Consider the following 24389-nt stretch of genomic DNA (forward strand, 5'->3'; position numbering starts at 1 on the left):
CCAGAAGAGGATGCTGGATATCGTAAAATTGTAAGATTGCAAAGTACAAGGCTTATTATAGAGAAGACAATGCTGTCACACCAACTAATACAAGGTGGGATGCATGCGTGTGGATCAATTAATTATGTGCATGTATATATACAACCACTGTCATATAGAGACAAGTATATCTGGAGATGTTTGACTCTGAAATATCTTTCTGTAAGCTCTATCCTCCCCTCTTTTACGTGGGAAAGGGTGTCTGTAACGTGGCAGTTTCTGGGTTTCCCACTGCACAGCTGCCTTCCTTGCTGGTGCCAACAGCCGCAGCAAGAGCATGCACGGTAAGAGCACCGCAGATGTTGTGCGCCGCGCAGTATCGGCACGCCATCCCACCTGTGTATTATTTAAAACAAACAACAAAAGAGATTTCCCACTTGGTGAAGTTGCAAACAGAAGTCCCCAATCTGCATCTCACAGCATTTTGAAGCTAAGAGCAGCGCTGCCCCTCCAGAGGCTGTAACAGCACAGTACCCCAAACCAGCCCATGGCAACCCGTGGCTCCCCCAAAGATCCACGCTGGCCCCCATCTCAATACACCGAGCAGACAATTAGTAGGAATTTGTCATCCTTTGTAGGCCACCTGCGAAGCAGCAGCTGAAAACACTTGACATTTGTCTGTTTCTCCGTATAGGATTCCTCCTGTGCTGCATATGGTTCTCCTCTTCTTCAACGGAGAGCGCACGGCGGCACAGCCAGCCGGACCCGCAAAGCGCTGCATGTGAAGAAGGAGAGGACCCACGCTGGAGGCTCTGGACAGGCTTTCAACCTTTGATTCACCACTTACCCAGCACTGCTCTGCCGCTCGGATCCCATAGGCAAAGCAAAGAGAAGCAAAGAACAGCCCCAGTTCGTGCAGCTCTTACCCTTTCCCAGCTATACATCTCGTGGTTTGATCCCCCTCTGCTGCACATTAACTCACTGAGTAACGCAGGACAAACCCTCGCTGCTTTACCTCAAATTACTCCTCGGTACCCAAGGCATATCCATTGACAGCTTTCTCTGAACATATTGTTCTCCATCTACAGTTTAAAATTCATTTGTGGCCCTGCATTGTTGTCATCCCGCATGCCCGGCTCCGGAATACATGGGGATTGACCTTTTCAGATTTACATTTACAACACGCAGAGTCTCTGGGAGCTCTGTTACAGAGAAAAACCAACCGAGTGGAATTGCTGGAATGGTGACTGGACTACTGATGTTTCCTAGGGCAAAGCACTTACCGCCTGTATTCCATCCAGCTCACTAACACCCTGGTAAACAAGAGAAAATTGAATGGCCAAAGCAACCTAACTGGCTGGAATCTCCTGAAAGACGCAAAGCAGACTCCCATGGCCACCACACAAAGGAAAGATGCCTCAGCATCAGTGCTCAAGGGTAACGCAAACAATGTTCCAAATTAAGGATGCAAAAATAATAATTAGCAATAATAATGCAGACCAGGAATTGGGTTTCCAAAAGAAAAAGGGCCAGGCGCTTCCAGAAGCGCTGCACCACGTATCAAGCCTCATGTTTGTCCTTTTCTTTTGCAGACACCACTGCAGGTGTCCCCTTTATCCCCAGGGTGTACCTGGTTTGTGCAGACACCCATCCAGCTGCCCAGTACCTCCCCCAGCCTGGAGCTGGCCCTTCTCTTCACCACATGCTTTTCCTGAAGCATCAACTACTCGTAACACACGCTCAGCCCCCAAAACACTGGATTTACCAGCACGGCCCCGCTACCTGACCTTGTCTGTGCAGTCACCCAGCATCACAGAACCAGGTTCCCAGCTCAGTTTTCAGGTGTGGTGATCCTTCTCACAAGCACAGTCTTTACCTTCAGGCTGGACTACTCCAAGTATCACCACAATCAGGGCTCCTCAGTCCTAAAGCATCCAAAAATGCTACGGAGAACACAAAACAGGAGACGCCATCGATACTAATAAAGTTATGGCACGATGGGATTTTCTCTCCAAGGGAAACCTCCTCTTGATCTTACCAACTGCAAGTTAAAGCTTTTGTTATGTGCACTAGCTCTTGCACAAAGAGACAGCGTGAATTTAAGGAGCAGCAGCATCCCCAAGCACCTTCTCCATGGGTTCCCTAACCCAGATCTGCCGACTCACTCTGTGTTTGCCACCCTGCAAATCATCACTCTTACAACACATCCAGCTTCACGTTCTTCTCCCTTCCAAAAGCAGCTCACCTGCAATGCATAAACGAATGGGTGATTTTTAAGGTATTTTCTATCTAATTACCAGCAGTGTTTTGAGCACAGTACGCTGTGCAGTACACGTACAGCACTTGTGTACAGGTCAGAAACACCCACCTCTGTTTTTCAGCAATATTTTCTAAACTACTGCAACACAGTCCGTTCACCTTGTCCTCCATCAATACAAGCTATTGATCAGTGTCACCACAAAAATCCAGCAGAAAGGTAAAGAGAGAGGAGAAGAAATGGAGAGCTGACTGCACAGGAGGCAGCTCGGTGCCCTCACGGGGCAGAGGGTATCGGCGAGCACTGCAAAAGGGGAGACTCAGGGGACAAAACAGGACTCCAGGAAAGGTGCAAAGCAGCAGGGAGATGGGACACAGCCAGGAAAAAACACACCCTGACAGTGCTGCCTGGGGCTGGAAGCCTGCTCGCTTTTATTATTTCTTTGGAAGCTTTACCTGTTAAAGGAAGGAGAGGGGAGGCAGGTTTATGGTATTTGCTTTGGAGCAAATTAGCCAAGCAAATGAGAGCTGTCAGCGCAGCTTTGCCACACTGGGGAGGTGATGACACAGGGAGCAGTAGGTACCACAGCCCTACCCTTCCCAAATCAAGCAGCAAGGCAGGCTCTGAGCGTTTTCCTGGCAGGTGAGGACAGGCACAGCTCTCACAACCTGAGCGGCACACCTGGGGAAGAAGCAGCCTTTAAAGGATGGCTGACCTTCCCTGCCGAAGGAACGAGGACCTGCAGTGCACAGAAAGAAAACACATCATCTGCGGGCTGCAAGGCTATTTCACTCCTTCTCAGATTGTAATCACCACCACAAAGCCCGGATTCGATCATCTCTGGCTAACTGGAGCAAACAGAAGCTTTTTACAGACAGCAATGCCACTGAAAACAAACCATGGCAAGCTTGCACAGCTGGCTAACTTCAGTTCCTCCTGGTGGACCTTTGATGGCTCTGGAGGCACATGGGCAGCCTGCTCTGTGGCACCAGCAGCATGTTACACCAGCTGGGCAATGCACACCACACAAATAACCACCTGAGGCACGTCTATTTTCACTCCTGTGGTCACCATCAGAAATGCCAGCAATCCCTTGCAATACTGCAAATTAGCATCTGTCCTCGAAAGTAGGCGCTCTACAAAAGAGCCAGAAGGAAGGACTTTGGACGTGCAGTTTGGAAACACACGGATCAATGGGGCTCTTGTTTACCTGCAGTTCAGGAATTTCCCCTTTTAAGGGGGCCTGCCCAAGCTGCCCCCACTCTGCACATGGCCACTCGCTACCTGAGGCCATCACAAAACATCACAAAACGTCCCGAATGTGCATAACGTGGGATGCGATGGCTAAAGGATGATCCAAAAAACGTAGGGTGCACAATACAGACGACCACTGCACGTGTGAATGCCTGGAAAAAATGTACAGCAGAATTAGCAAAATGCAGCAGGTGAATTTCTAAACACACGGGGCTTTTAGAGCAACGAGTGGCATGGAAGAGAATAAAGCAGTTTTCATTTCTGTCACCAAGTGTTTCCTGGGAAGATGACCCCTATAAAAAGGAAAGGGGTAAGGTCAAGCACATGGATACAGGTAGGGACTGAAGGAGGAGTTGCTCTCCCTGAAGTTTCAAGGTAATAAAATAAGCCTACGGAGGAAAACTCAAGTTCCTAGTACGACTCAGGGCAAGATGTCACTGTCATTAACTAATCCCAAAAATGAAATAATTCCTGTTAAACAAGAACGAGAGCAAATCCACTGCAAATAATTTCGGATTCCCAAAAGTCCAAGCCTCTGAAGCACTTTTCAGAAATTAAAAAACCCCTTCACCTGCAGTCAAAACCCAGGCAGAAGCTCACATCGCATGCACGCTCTCCAGCAGCATCCGCCTGCATAACCCACGGGGAGATCAAAGAGCCCGAGCGAAGACTCGGCTCTGAAAGCCCTTCAGCTGCTGCGCTGCCAACACGTAAAAAGGTTTCAGGAACACGTGTAGTTATCTAATAAAATCTCACTTCACCCAGCAAAGCGTCGTAAAGCAGGTGGCACTGGCCTATGGATTTTGCGTTAACTGAATATTGACAGTTTCGAGCCCAGGAGTACCGCTTACAAAAAGTTTAAATAAAAAAAAAAATACAACTGAACAGGAAGGTTTTTTCACGGCACAAAAGCACTGTCGAGCAACCCAAGGACTCGGAAAGCAGCAAAGAGGAAAGAAAACCTCCTGAAGAGCTCCAGCCTGCAGTCTTGGGTTACAGCACGACAGCAGCCGGGAGTAGTTAACAATTTCCACTTAAGCTAATAGAAAGATTTCACTTCAATTTCCACTGAGCTACTACCAAAAGCTTTCCTTCGGTTTAGGACGGAAAAAGCATTTCCCCTCCTCCCTTTTCAGCTTGCTCAGGACACAGCTAGGAAAGGAGAAGAGGCTCCAAGAAGGTGCCAAAATTAAGCACGGTGTGACCGACTGCAGCTCCCGCTGAGGCTGCCGATCCCTTAACACAGCCTTTTGCTTCCCCACCTGCCCGGCCACACAGAGGCAAACCGAAGACATCTTTTAGGATGTATCTGCTCTCCCCCTGCTCTGGATGTCCCTCCGGCAGCCCTGAGTCCCACCAGTGTCCCAAGGTGTCCCGCCTGCCTCCCCGCGCTGCTCCGCTTGTGGGGCGATGGAGGGGATGGGTGCTGTGCGCCCCCTGCTCACCGAGTCCAAAATGCTCTTCTTTAAAAGCAGCTGCGGCTCTTAGTCCCTTTCAATTTCAAGTTCCAAAGCTTGCAATACGGAATTTGGAGAGAGACCATTAAACCAGTCACATGCAGCCTTAAAAAAAAAAAAAAAGAAAAAAAAAGAAAAAAAAAAACAGCCCGGCACTACGCTGTTTTTGTAAGTCTTCCCTTTTCCGAGTCCAGGAACAGTCTCAGTCTCTTCAAAGCCTTTTGTAACACGCTGCCCTTTTACTCACTCATTAGCCTTAAGTGCAGCCATTTGCTAATTTCAAAATGCAGTTGTTCATAAATCAAAGTTCAAAAGGTGCTTAAAAACAATTTAGTCACCGCAGCTGGTGACCGTTGATCTTTACAGCTTCAGTGACTTCTTAGCATGGAAATACCCTGCTAACGGAAGCACCCGTCTAGGCACATTACCAAGTAATCTCTGGGTTTGGGCAATATTCGCTGGTTTTTATTAGCCTGCAAAAGCAGGGTGAGGTGGCAAAGTATCGGTGGAGGCACTGGAGACCAAGCAGCCCCTGGGGAGCCGGCGGGACAGGGGTTGCAGTGGTGCTCAGAAGGTGCTCGTCGTGGTCAAATCCTCATTTCTTATGTCCAACCTGAAGAAAGTCACACATTTACCCCTTAAACAACTGGAATTTGACAATCCCACGCAGCATCAGAGGAGAATTTCTGCTCCTGGGAGCTACCCACAGGGTCCTTCTTGCAGCTCTCTTTAAGCGTATGGAAACAGGGAGCTTTCACCCAGAAACCTCAAGAAAATTAAGATGACGTTCCCACAGACACCCCAAACACCTCATCCAACACATTTCTAACAGAGCAGCAGGAACAGCACGGCTGGCAGGACTAGGGAAGCGACTGTCCCCGTGTACACAGCACTGTGAGCCCACACCTTGGGTGCTGTGCTCACTTTAGGCCCCTCACTACCGGAGACACTGAATTAATTGCTCGAGCATGTGCAGAGAAGACCCCGAAACTCATCTCCAACCCAAATGATCCTATGAGTCATGGCAACATTGCAGGACCAATTTTCACACTTCTAAGGATTTTTTTTTTTAAATCTATTCCACATTCACATTCTCCACACTCAACACTTGAGTTGGATTCCTCTCCGCTGCAGAGAAATCAAGTACCCAGAGCACCACCAGACAGAATGGGATATTCAACTAATCGACTTCTGTCTTTATGAATAGTATATAAAGAAAAATCAGCTTTCTCAGTCCCATAACCCACAAGCACGAGCAGATGCACGGACCGGCCCTTGCCACGCAGTGGACACGGGCTAGGAGAGTCCATCAGGATAATGGAGGAGGATGGGGATGGCCCTTGTAACAACTCCAGAAAGATTTGCTTAAGGAAAAATGACAATGTTCATTTCTTTCTGGAGGGAGGGAGAGGAAAAATAACCTAACTTGCACCGTTTCTTGGTCTGAGCAGTTAATTATTCCTTGTCAGTCCTCTGCTTGCCCTCTCCAGCCTCTCCATGCTTCACCTATCTCCTTGCTAGTCTGCTTTCGAGAATTAAAAGCAGATAGTGACGAGATCCACGAGTCCAAAGAAAGAGGCAAGCAGGTCTGGCAGTGCCTGTTTCCACAGGGAGGCACTAAGATGGGCCAAAAATGGGACAGTTAAAACCAGTCAAACGTTACAATCTGCAAGTCCAGGGGAGGCAGAGAAAAAAAAAAAAAAAGAAACCCTGTATGCTCTCTAGTGTTTCATCAACATTTATCGATTTATTTTAAAAGTTGGGTAGGATACGAGTAATTAATAGACTGCCATATGCCCATGTGCTGCATCTGCTACAGCAATTTATTCTTATAGTTACTCAGTTCCCAAAGAAAGTAATAAAATGAGATAAGGATCAGCATCGTGACACTTGGAAATAAGCTCGTTTCCATGACTGTCAGCGGGAAAGCAGGAATTAATCCCCTAAATTTCATCCTGAAAAAAAAAAATAACAGTGAAAGCAAGCCCAATGAAGAAAAAAAACTGTAAGACGGGGAAAAAAAAAAAAAAGTGTTTGGAAGAGCAGTGGCCTTATTACGCTGGCAAGCATACAGCCCATGAGATCAATGTTTTGATGAGCACGAGGCCTGGTGCCAGAGGGGGACGGGAAGGAGGAGAAGAGACTTCAATGAGACGAAAGCGTGGAGAGAGGAAGAGGCAGGGAAGCGGTTTGAGGATGAACTAGGTCAGGGGTGGGTTCGGGACAAGGGGAAGCAGAACGTGCTCGCACAGGATGCTCGGAGCTGGCGAGGAGCAGGGACCTCGGACGGGGTGCCGAAGGCTGGGAGAAGCAAGGAAGGAGGGGAAGGGGGGGCAGCGCTCACCTGCAAGCGAAACAGGGGTGCCACGAGGTTAAACGAAGGAAAAGGACCTCGACTCGTCCTTGCACACAACCGAGCACAAGCCTTCGTTTGCCAAAACGGCTCTGTGACCCTTCAGATCTCTAGCTAGGTATACCAGCAGCCTGAAGACTTGTGGGTTTGGGGACTGCCTTTTTTAATTTTTTTGGTACCACCTCTTTCTGCACTTTTTAGGCTTGGTGTCTAAAAGCATAGATAATTCTGGAAGACAGGAATCCCACATCTGGAGACATGGAAAGATGATTTTAATGAGTTCAACTCAATCGAAACCTTGCGTATTTAAAAAAATAATGATTGAATGTGAAGACAAATCTGCACCCCTTTAGATAAAAACTCATCCCAGCAGCCCTGGGGGGGGAGGACACAAGCACACGCTGCCACGAAGAAACTTGTGCACACACACACATCCCTGCACCATAAAGCGAGAGATTCAAAGAGCTGAGTGATAACCCAGCGTATCAGCAGGAGGCTGCCAGGGGACTGGAAGGAGACCAGCAGCTTCTCATCTCCCACGCTAACCACAGGCTTTTTCCCCGGAGCCTGAGCCTGGACCACTGAACCCCGTTTCAAGGGAATCTGCTCGGAGCCATCGCTTGCACACTTGCCTGGGTCTCATGTTCCAAACCGTGAACAAAGCCTCTCTTAAATGTGGTTTGATTGACGCAAATCAAGAGCTGAGCGGGTGATTCATAGTTGTCAGACCGTAACACTTGCATAAAAACAGCATGTGGACAAACTTGCTGATGCACTCAAAGGCTCAGCAGATATCATGAAAGGCAGAGTCGAACACAGACCACGCGCAGTAATGTCGTTTTTGTTCTCCCCCCCTCAAAAAACAATTGGGATTTTCCTAGGTAACAGATAGCGTCGCAATAAATCTGCAGGCGTAAACGTGTAGTAAGCGTTTTGCTGCACTCCCCTGCAGCTTGGCAGGCAGCATTAACGTGTGGAATAAAGTCATAACGCGAGTGGCACTCAGGGATATCCCTGAGCCGGTTCTCTGCAGTTTGACAGAAGGGCTGCCTCGGTGCCAGCCACGTATTCTGGCCTTTCTATTCCCAGTTTGAGCCTACTCCCTCTTCCTTTATGGCAGAGGTTTTCCCTTCCTTCTCCTTCCCTGTCATCTCCTTCCCCTTGGGCTTCACAGAGCAGCAGCACTGGCCAGACCCATGCTGGAGGACGGGACCATTTCTCCCCATCCCATAGCGATGCAGCAGGAGGGAGCCACAAGCAGCACCCGGCCCACCTCCAAGCACAGCTCTCTGTGCCGTACCCCGAACCGATCCCACACAGAGGGCTCCCTGCTTGCCCTGCGCCACGTGCCGGCTCCGCAGCAGGCTCACAGATGTCGATGAAAGACATACAAAAAGCAGGGCCCTTTCTACACACCCCACACGCCTCAGTGCAACGCAGCTCCGAGAGACACGGCCACAAGCAGGCGTGATGCCACGCCGTGCCTTCACCCACACAGCGGCCTAAAGGGAAACCTGCAGCACACAGCCAGGCCGCCAGGAGACTGCTGCCGTCTCGGGAAGGAGCCGAGAGGCTTGCAGAGGGAGATGGCCGAGCCAGCAGCAGGCCTCCTGCTCCAGGAAGGCCACATCTGCCCAGAATTAGAGGCTGGAGCCCCACCGCCACAGCCCCGGGGCTCACAGAGCACCCAGTGAAGTCAGCCCACGCTACACCCCGCGTTCACTAATTGAGTAGAAACAGCACGGATCACGATCCCAGCTCTCCTCCGAGCTGGAAGAGGGCAGGAAAATAGGGAACGAGCGGCTAACCCCAACAGTACCCACCACACAGAGCATGCAGAGAGGCTTCTACCATCACAGCTCATGGAAATGACACCATTGTGCTCCTGCAAACAATTAGGAAACAAAACAACACACAAAAACCCTGCCAGCAACACACAAGAAATGGAAGATATCGTTTCATCCTCATCTTTTCACAAACCATCTCAAGACAACTGCAAAGGTAGGTGAGGAGATTCAAATGAGCATAACTTCTGAACTAACTCTCGCAGCCAAAACGCACTTGGATGATGCTCGGGTTCCCAAGGTCCCTAGAAAAACGAGCATCTTCTCTCCAGCAGCGTGCCTACTGAAATCTTTTTCCATCTTTTCCTCTGAAGGGCTGGAAAACACCGAGATCTGCCCTGTGGCCTGCACCAAACCAATGCTCTCCAAGCTAGCTCCGCTACCTGATGAACTTTCTCCACTCACAGATTTTCAGTCCATGCGACTAGATTAGAGCCAGGACAAAGTGAACACCTCTAAAATGTGTGCCTGTTTCAGCACCGACCTCTCCGTGCATGGACAAAACCCCTGTCACTGCATGTCTGCTCCTTGCTGCCTGCCCAAAGCCCTCCGCAAGCTGGACCCCGTCCCTGCCTTCACCACTGTTGTATTTAAGGAGTGCTGCTGCGCTACAATGAGGATATTTTAAGTGTGAGCACTGAAATCGCTTTCAGCATACCATAAGCCTTCCAGCTGGCTCAAGAGGAGCGAGGCTTTGAGGCACTCGAGTTTGACATCTCTCCACTAGCGCAGTTGGGACCAGCCTCAGAAGCGTTTCTACCACCAGGGGAATAACAGATCTGACTCACCAAGATGGAAATAGTTAAGCAGAGGGGAGCAGCAAGGAGGGAAGAAAATCTGTCAGGAAGGCAGCAACGTGAAGGAGCGAACTGCAGCACGCTTAACGCCGCGCCGCTGGAGCGGCCACCCCTCCTCAGCCTCTGGTTTAGTCATTATTATAAAAAACAACACACAAAGCCCTGACGAAATTAGCTGATGAAGCACCGCAGCATGTCACTGGGAAGGAAATTGAAAAGCTAATTTGCCTCGACATTTCTCGGTATAAACACCTGCAGTCCCGTGGCAGCTTTAAGTCACTGGGGCTCAACGTGCCCCAGACCTCCAGGTAGGGAAAGTTGCTAAAATAACCGATGCCCAGAGACCTCCCAGCAGCTCATGTCCCGAAGTAAAAGTGCTGGAGACAATGAGGTGCTAGGAAAGGAACAAATCACTTATCCCAAGATTTAAAAAAACCTCAGAGCTGGTATTTTTTATACTTAGGGCCTCCCACCCTAGCTCCCACGAAACTCCCCTGTCTCTGTTTATAAGTAAATGCTCTGGCTGGAAGACTTTATTTTTTTTTAAAGTAGCACTGAGTTCTCAAGTGCTATGAGCACACCAGTAAGCGCCCATGCAGCGATGGTAGGATTTTTCCCCCCCGTTACATTGCTGCCCAAAAATCTGGCAGGATTCAGCTTCAGCTGTGCTCTCCAAACAAGAGAGCGCTTCTTACTGCGCTGGCCAAGCGACGGGAGGAAGGGATTTTCGGGCAGGACACCACAAGCAGCTGTCTGCGAGTGTCAACAGCTGGAAGTTGAAGCACGTTCCCCTAAAATAGAGGAGAGGGCAGCGGGAGATCGACACGTGGGGCACGACGAGGTGACAGACAAGAACAAGTAAGTGCTTTCCAATCTAGTCCCTACGGTAAATGTTGATAGCTCTTCAGGCCTGGGTTTTAAGAAAACATCAGTGTGACTAACAAATTTAGGAAGTCCTGAAACTAAATCTTGCGTTGTTTTTGGCTTAGCGCGAGGAATCGGCTTTAATGACAACCTACGGTTAGCTGTAGTCATTTTCTTTCTTCCTCATTGACATACATGACAAGACTTCGTTAGCAGGGCTAAAATTAAAAACAAAACATTTCTCCCTGCTGCAAGGATGCTTAAGCATTCATTGACAACTTGTGAAAAGAGACAAAAAACCATCTATTTCAGAGCAACTCCATCACCTTCATTTCAGTTTTCTCTAACATTTTACATCAGGAGTTTTGTTACTTTGCACATCCGTGACCACAGATTTTTCATAATCAAGATTAACAGCTGCGGAAAATGACTGTCAGAAGAGGCGATGCGCATTGCTGTGTCACAAAAATGATGTCTAGCTTAGGATAACAGCAAGAATCTGCTCAAAAGGAGTACTGTTGGGCAATGTGCTCTCTGATTTCTGATTTTTCTCAACGTTTTTAGGATTTAACACAATCCAATTACTAAACTGAGAAGTATCTGAATAGATTCAAGGTTTTTATAGGGGGTGAAGTGATTCTGAGCTAAACATTTTGCCATTTAAGCCTATGCGTGGGGTGCAGGGGAACTCCCAGACAGCATTAATGAAGTTCATTGAACTGTTTGTAGACTTTAAAGTCTTACATCCCCAATCTGAAATCAAGCTTGTGCACAGCATCAGCCCCCGATGGCTTCTTCCCTCATTCCCTCCAAATCAGGATGGTAATTATCTCACTGTTTGTTTGCTCCTATGTCCATTTTTTTTTTATTTTTTATTTTTTTCCAGAGGCTTCATGCTACCCTGCCCTCCCTGCAAGCAGCCAGAGGCTACTCAGCGTCCCCAGCATCATGCAGGATGGGCAGGAACTTTGTATGGACAGAACTAACCCATCAGCAGCACGCACAGATCTCCAACGCACTGGGACCCCGCTCTGCAGCCCCCCTAAAGCCTCCCACCCCACTGATGTGCCCACTGTAATTAGCAGACCCTTTAAATACTTTTTATAATATGTCTTTAAATATTGTACAGGACTAATCTACCTTCCTCTCTCCTAACCACCTGCCCTTTTGCAGCCTCAACATTTTTTATTTATTTTATTTTTTAAAGAGAGAGCAAATTACAGCATATAGAGAGCGATGTGGTTGGAGGTTTTATTGACGCTTGCTGGGAACGACCTGGATAGCTCTCACAGCTTTACCACTTGTGAATAATGGAGACATTTAAGAGCTGAAGTCAATAAGACGCGTGCTACATAAATGTGAGAAGTATATTCAGAGCGCACATCTCTTTTAGGGTGTTCCCCCTGCCGCCCCCATTAATTAATGCTAAGAGGTGGTGAGAACTCGTTAAGCAGCAAGGGCAAAACGAGGCAATTTAATGCCACGTTAGGTGCCCAAGGACAACAAATAAAACGACAGGGGGAAGGGATGGCAGCACAAGGAACCGCACTCACACCTCTGGAGGAGTTCCACATCAGTAACCACGAATGGCCAAAACCAAAGCAGAAGGATGCGGTTTGGTTTGCTGTTTCACAAGTCTAAAGCAAGAGTGGTGTTTGAACACCATCAGATTTAGAAAAAAACAAATCAAAACCTGTAACAGGTTGCTCAATCTCTTCTCCCTGACGTTACAGAACCGCTGCTTCAGGAGCACCTCGAGATGTGAGGAAGAATAAAGGACTAACAAGCAACGATTTGGGGAAGGAAGCTCATTTCTCCTAAACCCTCAGTCCTGTTGGGAAGGGAATTATGCAAACACCAAACCTGCATCACAGCAGAGACTTCCCAGGTCCTCCCAATCCAACAGGAATGCCCAGGTGTGAACTTCCCCAACGGTGATTACGGGAAATAAAACCTCCCGGTTTACTGGAAGTAAGCAAAGGCAGAGGCCTTAGCGTGGTCATCAGCATCTCCACCTGGCTGCAAAAAGCTTGCTATAGAAGTCCAGCTCACGGTACGACCAAGAAAAAAGCCTTACTGCCTGTGTAATGAGTTACTGGGCTAGGAGGAAAAATGGGGTGAAGCAATTACAAACTGGGGATCACCCAAAACGCTATGGCCCAAGTAGCAATACCTTCACTCCTCTGTACTTTGCGTAGCTGAAACTCTTCATAACTAGTTTATTTTTTTTTTTTTTTGCATGCCTGTCAACAAATCCATCTTTGTTAAAAACATGTCAACCACTCACAGCATGGTGACTGCCACATCTGTAGAGCTGACCTCAAGCATGTTTCCGATGCACGCAGCTGTAAGCACGATGACGAGTCGCCGATGATTATTTCCCATCAAACCAGTGAGAATTTTCTACATGCACTGGAAATTTGACTTGCTACAAGAGTCCCAGAGGAGCTCCGGCTGATAAATCCTTTTTATTGCTGGAATACCAATTTGGCAATTAGGGGAAGAAAGGGGAAGGCAGCGTTATTTTATACGTGCCATAGTCAGGAAGGGGCACGAGCAGTGAGACTCGTGGCACTCACTGGCACCACGGTGGGAACTGTCCTGACTTAAAAGCGCCGTTTGCCATTTCCCTGCTCCCACCAGGGGAGCACAAAGGCACTCAGTTTGCACTTCTTGGAAGGCGCTGCAGCTATTTATAGCGGGCGCAGTTCAAGGTGCGTGCTGCTGCAAACAAGTGAATGACTTGTTTTCGCGGTAATTGATCTATACAGCACGGATTATATAAACAGTTGTTTCTTGCTCATTTCCACTCCCCCAGCATCTCCCATGATAAAAATGTACTTGTCAATACAGCAGCTGCTATCAGGCAGCAGAACTGTTAGCAGCTGCAAGGTCTGTAGCTCGGAGCTCTAGGTGAGCTTTGTAAAGACGTGCAGAAAATACAGCTGGGAAGCTTTCGCACGCAGCTGTATACAGATTAGTGCTCTCTCCTGTTTCTCCTTCCACGCTATTCTTTCACAGTTCACACAAAACACAAAGCCAATTTTCTCAGTTTTCCTTGCTGTAAAACCTGGTTTAAGCATGCGTGCACTGATCTCCTGGAGTTGTCCTACTGCAAACTCAGTTTCCATACCCTGCTTTTGGAAAAGACGGTCCAATTTCTTTTAAAGCCACTACTTCTACTTTAATAGATTATTATTTCCTGCAAGCTTCTCCTTACCTTTCTGCATCTCTGCATAGAAGATGAAGCTATATTGTGCCTGGGAAGCAAACGTGGTATGTCCAAAGCCACCGACCTCTCTCTGTGCAGTGCTGTAGGACTGTATCATATCGCTCCGCAGGGCTGCGAACCGGGCTGCCTGAAATAGCCTTGCACAGAAGCAATCCAGAAGCGTTTCACTGCTTTAGACAGTGAAAAATTCACAGCATCAGGGAGGAGACGAAGCACTGCTGGAGACACGGCGCTCTTCGGGCAGGGAGCAGCAGGAGCCGTGAGCGGGCAGAGATCAGGGGGTGAGGTGGTCAAAGGTGCGCGATAAGCAGGGCTGGCGGCGCGGCGAGAGCTCACGTTCAGCACTCGCAAACACGCACAGACCGGAGCTAAATTTGCCTTCTCACTTGACACCAGTCCCCAGGGCGAAACGCAGACAACTGTCCTCGCCTCTCCACCCCCTTAGGGGAGGAAAAAAAAAAAAAACAAAGCTTTTTTTTTTTTTCCCTGCACCTATTTATACCAGCGGGCTCTGCACAGAGCTGGGGGCTGCCTCACTGAGCACCATCCTCACGCTGCTGCCCGGGGCTGGATGCACACAGGGACAGCCCAGCCACTGCTGGCCTGCCCCGCTCTCTCCAGTGCTGATATCAGAGCAAATGAGTCTGGGAAGCCGCTATAAGCAGGCAGAGATGAAACAACTGAGCTGTTAAACGCAGGTATGAGTGTGTTTATTTTATCTGGCATCAACCGGTGCGTACCTTGTATCGTTCAGGTCAATCAGTTTATCAGAGCTTGATTGGAGCAGGACCCAAACAGCTGCAGTATAACTTTATGGCACAAGGAGTGTCCCCTGCGTGCAAATTCCTTATCACTTATTCATTTAAAAATGTAATTACAACTCGGAGAAGAGAATCAAGGCTGGAACCTGGTTAGCGTACACTCAGAGCTCGGGGCTCTGCAGCTCACTTTCATCCACAGACAGAAGCCACGGGAAAGAAGAAAAAACAACTTTGTTTTCCCAGCAGTGATTTACCCAGTTTAATTTTGCTGGCTGTGCATTGCAAAATCAATGCTTACCTAAAGAGCTGCCCGTTGAGCAACACGGCCCGTGGCTCTGTTGCAACTGGAGCCGAGCACTGGGTGCTGTGCTCCCAACGCCGCTCTCCTCGCATGTCCCCTCCAGCTCCGCTCCTTTCCACCCCGCGGGAACCGTGCTCTGCTTTTCAAGGCTTCAAAAAGTGCAGAATGCACAGCGGGATGCAATAAGCACAGCCACCTGACATCACCTTTCGGCTCTGCTTTTAAGAAGCCACCTTATGGACCGGGCTTTGTGGTTGTCAGCCACGAGCGTTGGCTCAGTGATAAGCGTGCACAGAGCTGCCTGTCCCACGCAGAGGATCTGCAGGCCCCTGCACAGCTCAGCTCTCCCCAAAAAAGAAGGGAAAAGCCCCTGGATGTCACTGGTCTGAACCCACACTGCAGAGATGCCCAGCCTCCTTTCTGTGGAAGGCCATCCTGCAGTGTTACATCGAGTCCCAGTGCCCTGCACTGGCACCTCTGCTTGCCATTACTCCAAAACCAGGTATTTCGTAGAGTTTTTAGGGGACTCACACAAAAACAGTACTAAGCAACCAAATGCAAAGGTGTTTAAGACTAGATGCTGGTAGAGAAAACTCCCTTCAAGCCAAGGCAGCAGTGTACAACATTCGCTCAGCAGAAGGAATTGCAAAGCTGCCTTGCAATTAGTTCAAACACCAGCACCTTCAGACAGGAGTTTATTCCAAGAGGCGACGCAGAAAACGCAACGGAATTGCAAGACCACAAGACAAGCCAGAGGTGTCACACTCGAACAAGCCCTCAGTAATGTCAGATTTACACCCAAGCGCCTTCGAGCAGAGGAGCTCGGGGTGCTGTGTTACGCAGACCGACGTTGCTTAAACACTCATGGGGGCGCCCCACAAAAGCTGAGAACTATTTTTCATCCATTTTCAACGCAGTGACTAAACTCAGGGTGTTGCATTAGTTGGGAACATACACGTCGGTCCTGAGAGATGTCAGGGAAGTGCAAGTTTCTCAGCTGAACTTTTGCTTTCAAACCTTTCAGACTGCTCGTGAAAACCCCGTCAGTCACCGATAACGCTGCGATTTGGGCAGGCCCTGTGCTCCCCACATGACCAGTGGGTGCAGACACCGAGGGCTCCGCCGTGCCCCGTGTCCTTTGCTGGGTACCTGCCCCGAATTAGCGTTTGGAAGGCACTCCTCGCATCGCTCACAGCAAGGTGGTGCTTCCCTCTCCCTCCCGTAAGGGATGAAAGGTTCATTTATTCGGGAGCCGACTACGGTGGTTCTCTAGCTTACCTGGGAAAGCTTCCCATTCACCACAGGCCAGCGGAGTTTTCGAGACATGAATGTCTGTTTTATGAACATCTGCACGCCGTGAATGCTCCGAGCAGGGAAGTTATAAATGCAAGGATTGTGCACGCGGGCAATACATTATATCTCTTCGGGAAAAAAAACACTAGATGGGAGATGGTATAAAACCCTAAAGCAGCACGGGTCAGCGATCGGACTGCCTCATCTTCAAATCCACGAGAACATCCCTAGCTGGGCCCTTCTTCGGGCAGCTCTCCCCAGTGCACTCGTTCAACAGAAGCAGACACACTCCAAAACTCACAGTCCAGGTGCTCCCCGGATAACTGAGACACAATTACAGCCCCATCACGTGCAAACCCATCCCATGCAACACCGAGCAAATTCTCCAGAAAGATCCCCAAGTGAAAGGCGGACAGCACAGGAGGCCTCATACCCTTAATGCTCAGCCACAATGCAAGACAATGTTCTCACTTCAATAACCTGCCTAGTACCCCCAAAATAGCATCCTATGGACCTACAACCTTTGTCCAGCACAGCAGGCAAGACCCTGGAAAAGCAAAATCTGTGGGAGAAGGCAGTGAGGGAATGAAGGCGAGTCCCCGCCCTGGGATGGCAGCTTCTCTGAGCTCTCTTTTTCTGGGGCAAGATCACAAAGCTTTAGCAAGCAGCAGCTGCCTTGGGGCAGGACATGAAGCGATCTGCTCAGCTCTGTGCCATGCTTCGGCTCGCACAGAAAATGCATCATTTTTAGCAGTGGCAGCAAGCCTGCAGGTGAGCACAAGTTAAAGCAGTGCTATTAAAAAAATTCCACAGACACATGAGGGCCAGCAGTGGAGATAACGGAGGTTTTACTCAGCAGGTTTCATCCACTGTGGAATAATTCCTCCAGATTTCACAGGCATGCTATCCACAGTCTGACACTGGCACCAGGATTTACCCCTCTACCAGCAGACTTCGCTTACGGGATGTTATTTTGTGTGCCTTTTCCTCCTGCTACAGCATCAAGGCCAGGTAAAATCCACACACAGATCAGCGTGATTAATCTGCTGCTTCCAGCACACATCATGTTCGGCTGGAACAGCTAATTTCACAGCTTCAGAAAACAGCAACAAATCTCACATCCTCCTGCAGCAAGCGGACTTCAGCTACACGCTCCCCTGTAGGGCTGAAGAGCCGTACAGAATAAACCCACGTTTCATCTGGGCATAGACCACAGCGCTGCAATAGTATGATCAATTGACAAAGTCTGCAAGCCAATTTGTATCAGCCTTTAATCAAGAGTTTCCAGTCATTTTCCTTTATTGTTGTCTGTGTTGAGGACAAATTCAAACTTACTACCACGATCCCAATACATACTTACTACCCAGAAGCCATTTCCATAGCACGGCTCAAATACACAAGCAAAGGACACACGTGCCAGTCCCAATAACGCCATCACCTTTCAGTTATGCATACAGGAAAGCTTTTTCTTTCTACAGGATCTTCTAGCTGCTGCTGGTCAGCTCGGGCTTTCTCCTGTGGCTGTGCAGAAGAGGGCAAGAGACCAGCAGGCAGAGCTGGAGACCGGCCGCTGCACAAATTAATGCTCTCCTTAAAACCCGAGGAGGCAGAACCTGACAGCTCTTAAGTACCATCCACCACAGACACCAGCTTTAAAAAAAAAAATTGCCTCTCTCAGCTCAGCAGTTTGAGTTAAGAGCTCTCTTCAATAGCAATCCTGAAAGCAGGCCCCCCTCGACTGTTTTCTTAGCCCAGCTCCAATTTCCCTTTGAGGGCCAAGACTCACAAAACCAGAAATGTTCTCATTATTACAGCAGCTGATTTGACAGTGAAGAAATCAAATTCTAAGCACTTCCTTGTGTGTGTGTTTTTTGTTTTTTTTTTTTTTAACGTACTTTATTGCTTTGTTATACTGCACACATTTAAGTCTCCTTTCAATTTGCACAATTTTGGATACGATAAAACAGACGAGCGCGGTAGCATAAATAAAAGGGACAAAAGACCAACTGGCTATATACTGGATGAAATGCACCCCCCAAAACCTCAGACTTTTAAGCAACTTGTACTTTCTTGCCTGTTTTCACTAGCAGTCATGTGCTCGTGCATGCAAAACACATGGCAGATGTTGGCTGGTGTGGGACGGAAAAAATTCGCTCTGGATGGCCGTACGGTGCTGAGAGTTCACTCTGCACGGATGAGCAGCAGAGGTGCACCGAATCCTTCACCACACAGTTACCAGAAAGGCGATACAAAAAACAAAGAAAAAAAACATAAAACTGAACAAACACTTCCAGTTGGAAAGAGCGAGGTTTGGGGAGGCTGTGATAAGAGGTTTTCTCGCTGACTTCACCAGCACCCTGCGCTCCCTGCTGTGGGTAGATGACCGGGAGCCCTGCAAGCCTCAGCAGCAGCAGGAGGTGCCGGGGTTCTCTTTTCAGAGCTCCCTCACAGGTTAGGATTATATCAGGCTTAAAACAGCATTGGTGTTTTGCAGGATCAGACATGGAGCTGACGGATGGAGCCGATGCAGGCACCTGATGAACCGATTCAGTATGGGCTGAGGGGCAGAAGGGATAAAAGAAGAGGTCAGCTTCCAAACCTGAAGTCTGGAGCAAGAACTGAAGAAGTGGCAGTGAGCATCTTGAAGCCTGAATCACAAATCCTGCACTTCTTGGGCTGGGTCTACCTGAGAGCCCAACCTAGGAGCTGTAGCCTGACACAAACATGTAGAGAAAAAGTTTTGCTTCTCAGCTTCAACTAAGCAGCCCGGCCCAAGTTTCTACTCTACGAGTGCTTTTTCACTTTAGCTTTTCTTCCAGCCTGAAAACAAGGTATTGATGCTTCCTCTCGATTTCCTAGACATTTCAACAAGCCCCACGGGGCCCAATATTGCATTCCGTTTGCAACAGCTCCTGCCTACGGATTTGCCACAGCAGGCAAACACGTTATGACATTGAGATTAAGACCCACACATGGAAACTCGCTGCCCTCTCCTCTAAGAAAGGCCATCTGCTGGGCCCCCAGCCATGCCTGCAAGCTCCTCACCCCTCAGCAGGTATCGCTGCATCAGCTGAAGCCTCATCCTCTGGAGAACTGGCCCGGCTCTGAGCTAGAAAGTTGGCAAAATAACCAAAATTGCAACTCTGCAAAACAGCTAAAGCCAGGGTTAAGACACCTAATGGCTCTCTAGATAAAAGTTTTGGATTAAGTATGTGGTAATGGGATAATCTCTGCATAAGAGCAGACTTTTTTTTAATACCAGCAATTCAATCCTTTTGCATTAGCTATTTCTTTAATCAGGTATTACAATAGCAGAAGCTTTAACATTTCCAGCAGAAGCTTAAAACTTTTCCACAAAGGTTGACTGAAGTACAAGACCAGTCTGAGGCTGAAAGGCAAACCAGTTCCAGCATGGACTTCCTTTACCTTGTTCAATGCAAGTCATTTACAGCTTTGAAAACATGGCTTTGTGGTTGGAGGTGGAGTGTTTTGATGCATGAGTTTGTTGCATTTGTTTAGACACAAACTGGTTTTTGAAGAAAAATCTCAGAATTGCTCCTGTGAGTTCGCTCATCAACATAGCCCCAGTCAATTTTACACTCCTGCTGCACAGGGTACACAGCATGATGTCTTTGCAGCTTTGATGTTGACCAGGTCATGTATTTAAGGGCTCTGAGTCCAGACAGTTTTATTTTATGAAGCATCATCATTTTCACCGTAGCCTTAACACCTCTTTTCTCCATGAGCTACTCCTGCTTGCACGAATGCACGCAAAATTCCCAAACCGGTAAGTAAAAACAAGACCAGGAACTGAGCTGAACTCCTCTCACTTCAAATGGCACAGTAAAAGTTAAATCTTTCAAAAGGTTTCTGATTCGAAATGAGCCATGGGGGAAAAATACTCTGAATTTCTTCGAGAGGTTTTCATATTTGCAAAACAAACAAAAGTAACTCCAAAGCAAAAACCATAAACAAAAAGAAACCCCCACTTTGCTAGAAGGACTGTGTATCGAGCTCATCGGCCAGATTCTTCTAGGCTGCTCAGGAGGTAAAATGAGGATGCGAGAAGGAAGCCTCCAAACACTCATTCCACCTCCTCATGCGCTCAAGAGCCTACCCGTCTCCCTGTTCTTTCCCCACCCTCTGGCCAGAAGTGTTTCTGAAGGGATCACGGTACCAACAAGCTGCCTTTTTAACCACAGAAGGGTAAAGAAACCAAGAACAGAAATAAAAATGCAACAATTGCATTAAGACAGCGCTGTCCATTTAGTCTCAAGTGCACGCACGTCTGCCCCCAGAATGTCACAGTGGCATTCACAGATCAGTCAGTTAATATAAATGAATTAAAGAAATTAAAGATATTCTGTGTAAAAAAATAAAAAAATAAAAAAATCTGCTGCCATCCTAGTAGAAATCAAGTGGAAGGGGAGAAGGCCAGGCTTCAGGAGTACTAAGGGCAAGGACATGATCCGAGCCGAGATGTTCCTCATTCCCCTCGCCGCGGACAGAAATATCCTCAATTGTGTAAATAAAGCCTTAGTCAACAGCACGACAAATCCGTACACAGATAAATGTCACGCGCTGACGTCAGTGCCAGCAACCTAATCAAAGTACAGCCTTCGTCTATTTTTAAACCCCAGTTAAAGTATTTAAAATTAAAAAAAAAAAATCATTAAAACGAGTCCTTAAGAAGAAAGCCTCCTACAACCCTACACGCCAACAGCACAGGGCTGAGATATTTCCTTCTCTCTGGGCCCGGAGACACAAACCTGAGAAGCCAGCCCCGAAAGGGGCTGTTCCACCTGATGCGTCACTGCACTAGAAAGCAGCAGATAAGGCTTCGGGAGAGCGCACCCATCAGATTGGCACCGGCATTTGTATTGGAAATTTACCCAGACAGGTTAAAAATAACACTGCGAACATTCGCAGCCATGCTGAAGGTCGCTTTCCACAGAAGTCCTGTTTTTATAGTACGAGCTCCCGGTGACATGTGACCAGCTATTGCTAGTATTTTTGTCCCCAGAAAGCACTCTGCACAATCAGGTTCCCTTGGCTCGGAATTAAGGTCACGGAGCCTGGTCACAACCAGTGTGACAGAGCCGCAGCACAGCCACCAAGCCCAGCAGCTCCTGTGTTGACTTGTTTTCCTTTCCAAAGGCTCCTCCTCGTAAACACTCCACTGACTTATGTTAGAAAAAAAGGAAAAAAACAAAAAGGTCATTTCCTTCTACCACCACTCTCAGGCTTACGTGGCTGTCCGTATTGGCCCCAAAGATGTTCTCGGCTCACAAAGGCAGCGAGTCGTACAGAAGTCTCTTCACGGTAGTGAAGTCCCTGAATTCCTCCAAAAAGAGGAATACGCTGTAACATGAAGGCTCCCCCAGGGATTCCTTCCCAGAGACAACAGCAGGAGACCACTAGCCAAAGAACAGGAGAGAGCAGCCTGTAAATTAGTATCTGAAGTTTGAATCTAAATATTCAAATCGGATTCAAGATCAAGGAGGAAATGATCTGATTTTTTGCATCCATCCCAGTCTCCTTTGCTGATGTTCACCACGCTCCATACCCGACATGGTCCATACAGATCCAGCAGGCTGAAGCTCAAGCCATGCACTTCTCCACCATGCTTGGGACTGAAGCAAGATGACATCAAGTCCCCAAGCCTTCTGTCAGCCTCTCCAGCAAGCCAGGCCCAGCGTTCATTACCAAAGCTCGTTACTGCTTCACGTGGTGTTGGTCTCATTTCCAGAAGACCGCTGCCTGCCACCCAGCAGCACGCAGAGTGCCAGCTCCAGGAGCCTTGTGCCCAGGGACGAAGCCCACAGTGCCTTGCAGAAATGGAAGAACCCTTACCTGGCCTTGCAGAAACATAAGAACCCCCTCGTTTGCTTCCTAATTCACAAGCATGAAGAACTTCTTCGCACGAGAGCCTGACATCCCACGTTACTGGACCCCGCAGAAGTCATTACACGGTATCAGGATAGATTTCAGCAGTAACCACGGATAATGAACTCCTTCCCAGGTGTTCTTGTCCACTTTCCAGGTTGTCCTTGAGAGAGGCAGTAAGGATTGGATGCTATTTGTAGAGGCTGGCAGCAAAAGCTCGCATTGATCTCGCATCCTCGCTCTTAAAAAGAAGGAACTGCTTGCTGCTTAAAAGAAGCAAGGATCTTTCATTCATTGCCAGCACTTCCTTCGGCTGGAACATACAAGTGATTTAACAGTTTCTTAAAGCTATCCGTGGAACACAGATAAATGAAGATAGCAGGTTCATGAAAGATTCCCGACTTATTATTCCTTGCAGAGAGACAGAAAATAAAGGCCTGTTTAGCATCTAAGGTACGCCTAGCAGCAGCCACCCAGTAAAAAGCTGTCAGTGCACAATAAAAAGATTTTTATTCAGGGGAACATGAAAGCTTCATCCATAACATACTCCACAGCTGTCAGTGAAACAGAGCACCAAGAGGAACTGTAAATCAGCGGTGCCAAAGCCAGCCTGCCGAACGCGCCTGGAATGCCCAGCGCAGAGCGCGGCTCCCGGAGCTCTCCCGCTCCCCCGAGGCCTGGTGCCTGCACAAAAAAAAATAAAAAAAAATGCATTTCCAGCCCCCCTGGCCTCTGCCAAGCACGAACTCCACCCCAGCCAGGTAGTGCTGTCCCGTGAGCTTCAACAGACTGAGCAATACAGAAGGGAAGAGAGAAAGTCTGCAGCAGCAGCAACACGGAGGTTCAGAAACACGAGGGGAAAACAGGGGAATTAAAATCACTCACCGCCCCGAGATCTTATATATGCTTCAACTTGTGAAGATGCATATGAAGATAGATGGTTATCGATTCCTCTCTCAGCCAAGGGGTTGCCTTATTTAATGGAAGGCAGCAGAGATAAACCTCCTGGATAAACTATCAGTGGAGGAATCCATTTCCCCAACAGAAAGGATCAATGTTTATCCATTTTCCCTTTCATCCTCCCAGTCACACAGTGAATTTCAGAAAACAAGCTAACCGCAGCTTCCATCTGCTCTCCTCCTAGACATTTCTTCAGCTAGAGAAGCCACAGCAGAGCCTGCATCAAACCTGTTTGGACAGGATTTTCTTACAAAACTTAATCAAGCATGATAAAGAAAGCAGCTTCTCTTGGAATGCTAAATTTAGTGCACGTCTGCAACCTGACCATATAACCTACACGGCTGGACATACAGAGGTGGTCCCCTGGGACGAAGCAGCTTCGTTCAGCTTGCTTTAAATTAGAAATACCCTAGCCAGTAGATCTGGAGTAGCACGCAGCCCTTAATTACATGAAAGAACATAAGTACAGAATAACAAAGTCTTTAAGCAAGAATCACGCTGAGAGCTCTCAAGTCCCCTGCAGCACTTTCCCAATCCCCCAACAAATAAAACTCCACATTCGGGGGAAAGGAATACAAAGTACATTTACTGTAATGCTGGCAGATGAAAAATTGTAATTGCTCTGCCTTGACATCTGGTTTCTATTTCGCTTCCATTATATCAGATTACATAACAAACAGATGATGCACTACATCTACCGAGTTCTTCTGCAAGTCTTGTGTGGATTTGCTGTTTACATTCTTGTTCATAAAAATTTCAGCTATGCCACACACACACACACAGACAACATTCGAGGCAGACAAAAGGCATTAAAGACAAACGAGCAGTTTCCAGAAGGAAAAAAGTAGGACTGATTTTTTTTGGGGGGGAGGGAGGAGAGAGGGGTGTTTAAACCCACAGAGAGGAGATCCCATTCCGTAACTCGGGTCAGAAATTTATTCTGCACATAGCCCTTGTGGCTGTGCAGCCAGAAGTTTATATAAATACGCCACGAGGAGCACTTGGGTTTGCACCCAGGTGAAGCAGTTATGTAAGCAAGTCACAAATGTAACGATGCAAACACCAATTCCACGCGGCCCTGTCATGTTACTATTACCTACCGAAATGCGGCTCCACACCATGTGCCCCCTCTTCATCTCCTAATTTTGGCC

The 24389-nt window shown here is 48.0% G+C and overlaps 1 protein-coding gene across 8 annotated transcripts in view; it reads right to left on the reverse strand.

The window, feature by feature from the left end:
* HDAC4 (histone deacetylase 4) overlaps positions 1-24389 on the reverse strand; it is a 233773-nt gene that overhangs the window by 169130 nt on the left and 40254 nt on the right. For 3 of the 8 annotated variants that reach the window (XM_082763102.1, XM_082763103.1, XM_082763104.1), the window contains exon 1: positions 14026-14404. The exons of 3 other annotated variants lie outside the window; for them this stretch is intronic. In XM_082763102.1, coding sequence (XP_082619228.1) covers positions 14026-14134 — 109 coding nt within the window. In that variant the 5' untranslated portion in view covers positions 14135-14404. Of the gene's footprint in view, positions 1-14025; positions 14406-24389 lie in introns of those variants that run through there. 2 more of the 8 variants (XM_082763105.1, XM_082763101.1) reach the window with 2 other exon arrangements.

This window comes from Aythya marila (assembly GCF_965140915.1).
Source record: "Aythya marila genome assembly, chromosome: 6".
Taxonomy (NCBI): Eukaryota; Metazoa; Chordata; class Aves; order Anseriformes; family Anatidae; genus Aythya; species Aythya marila.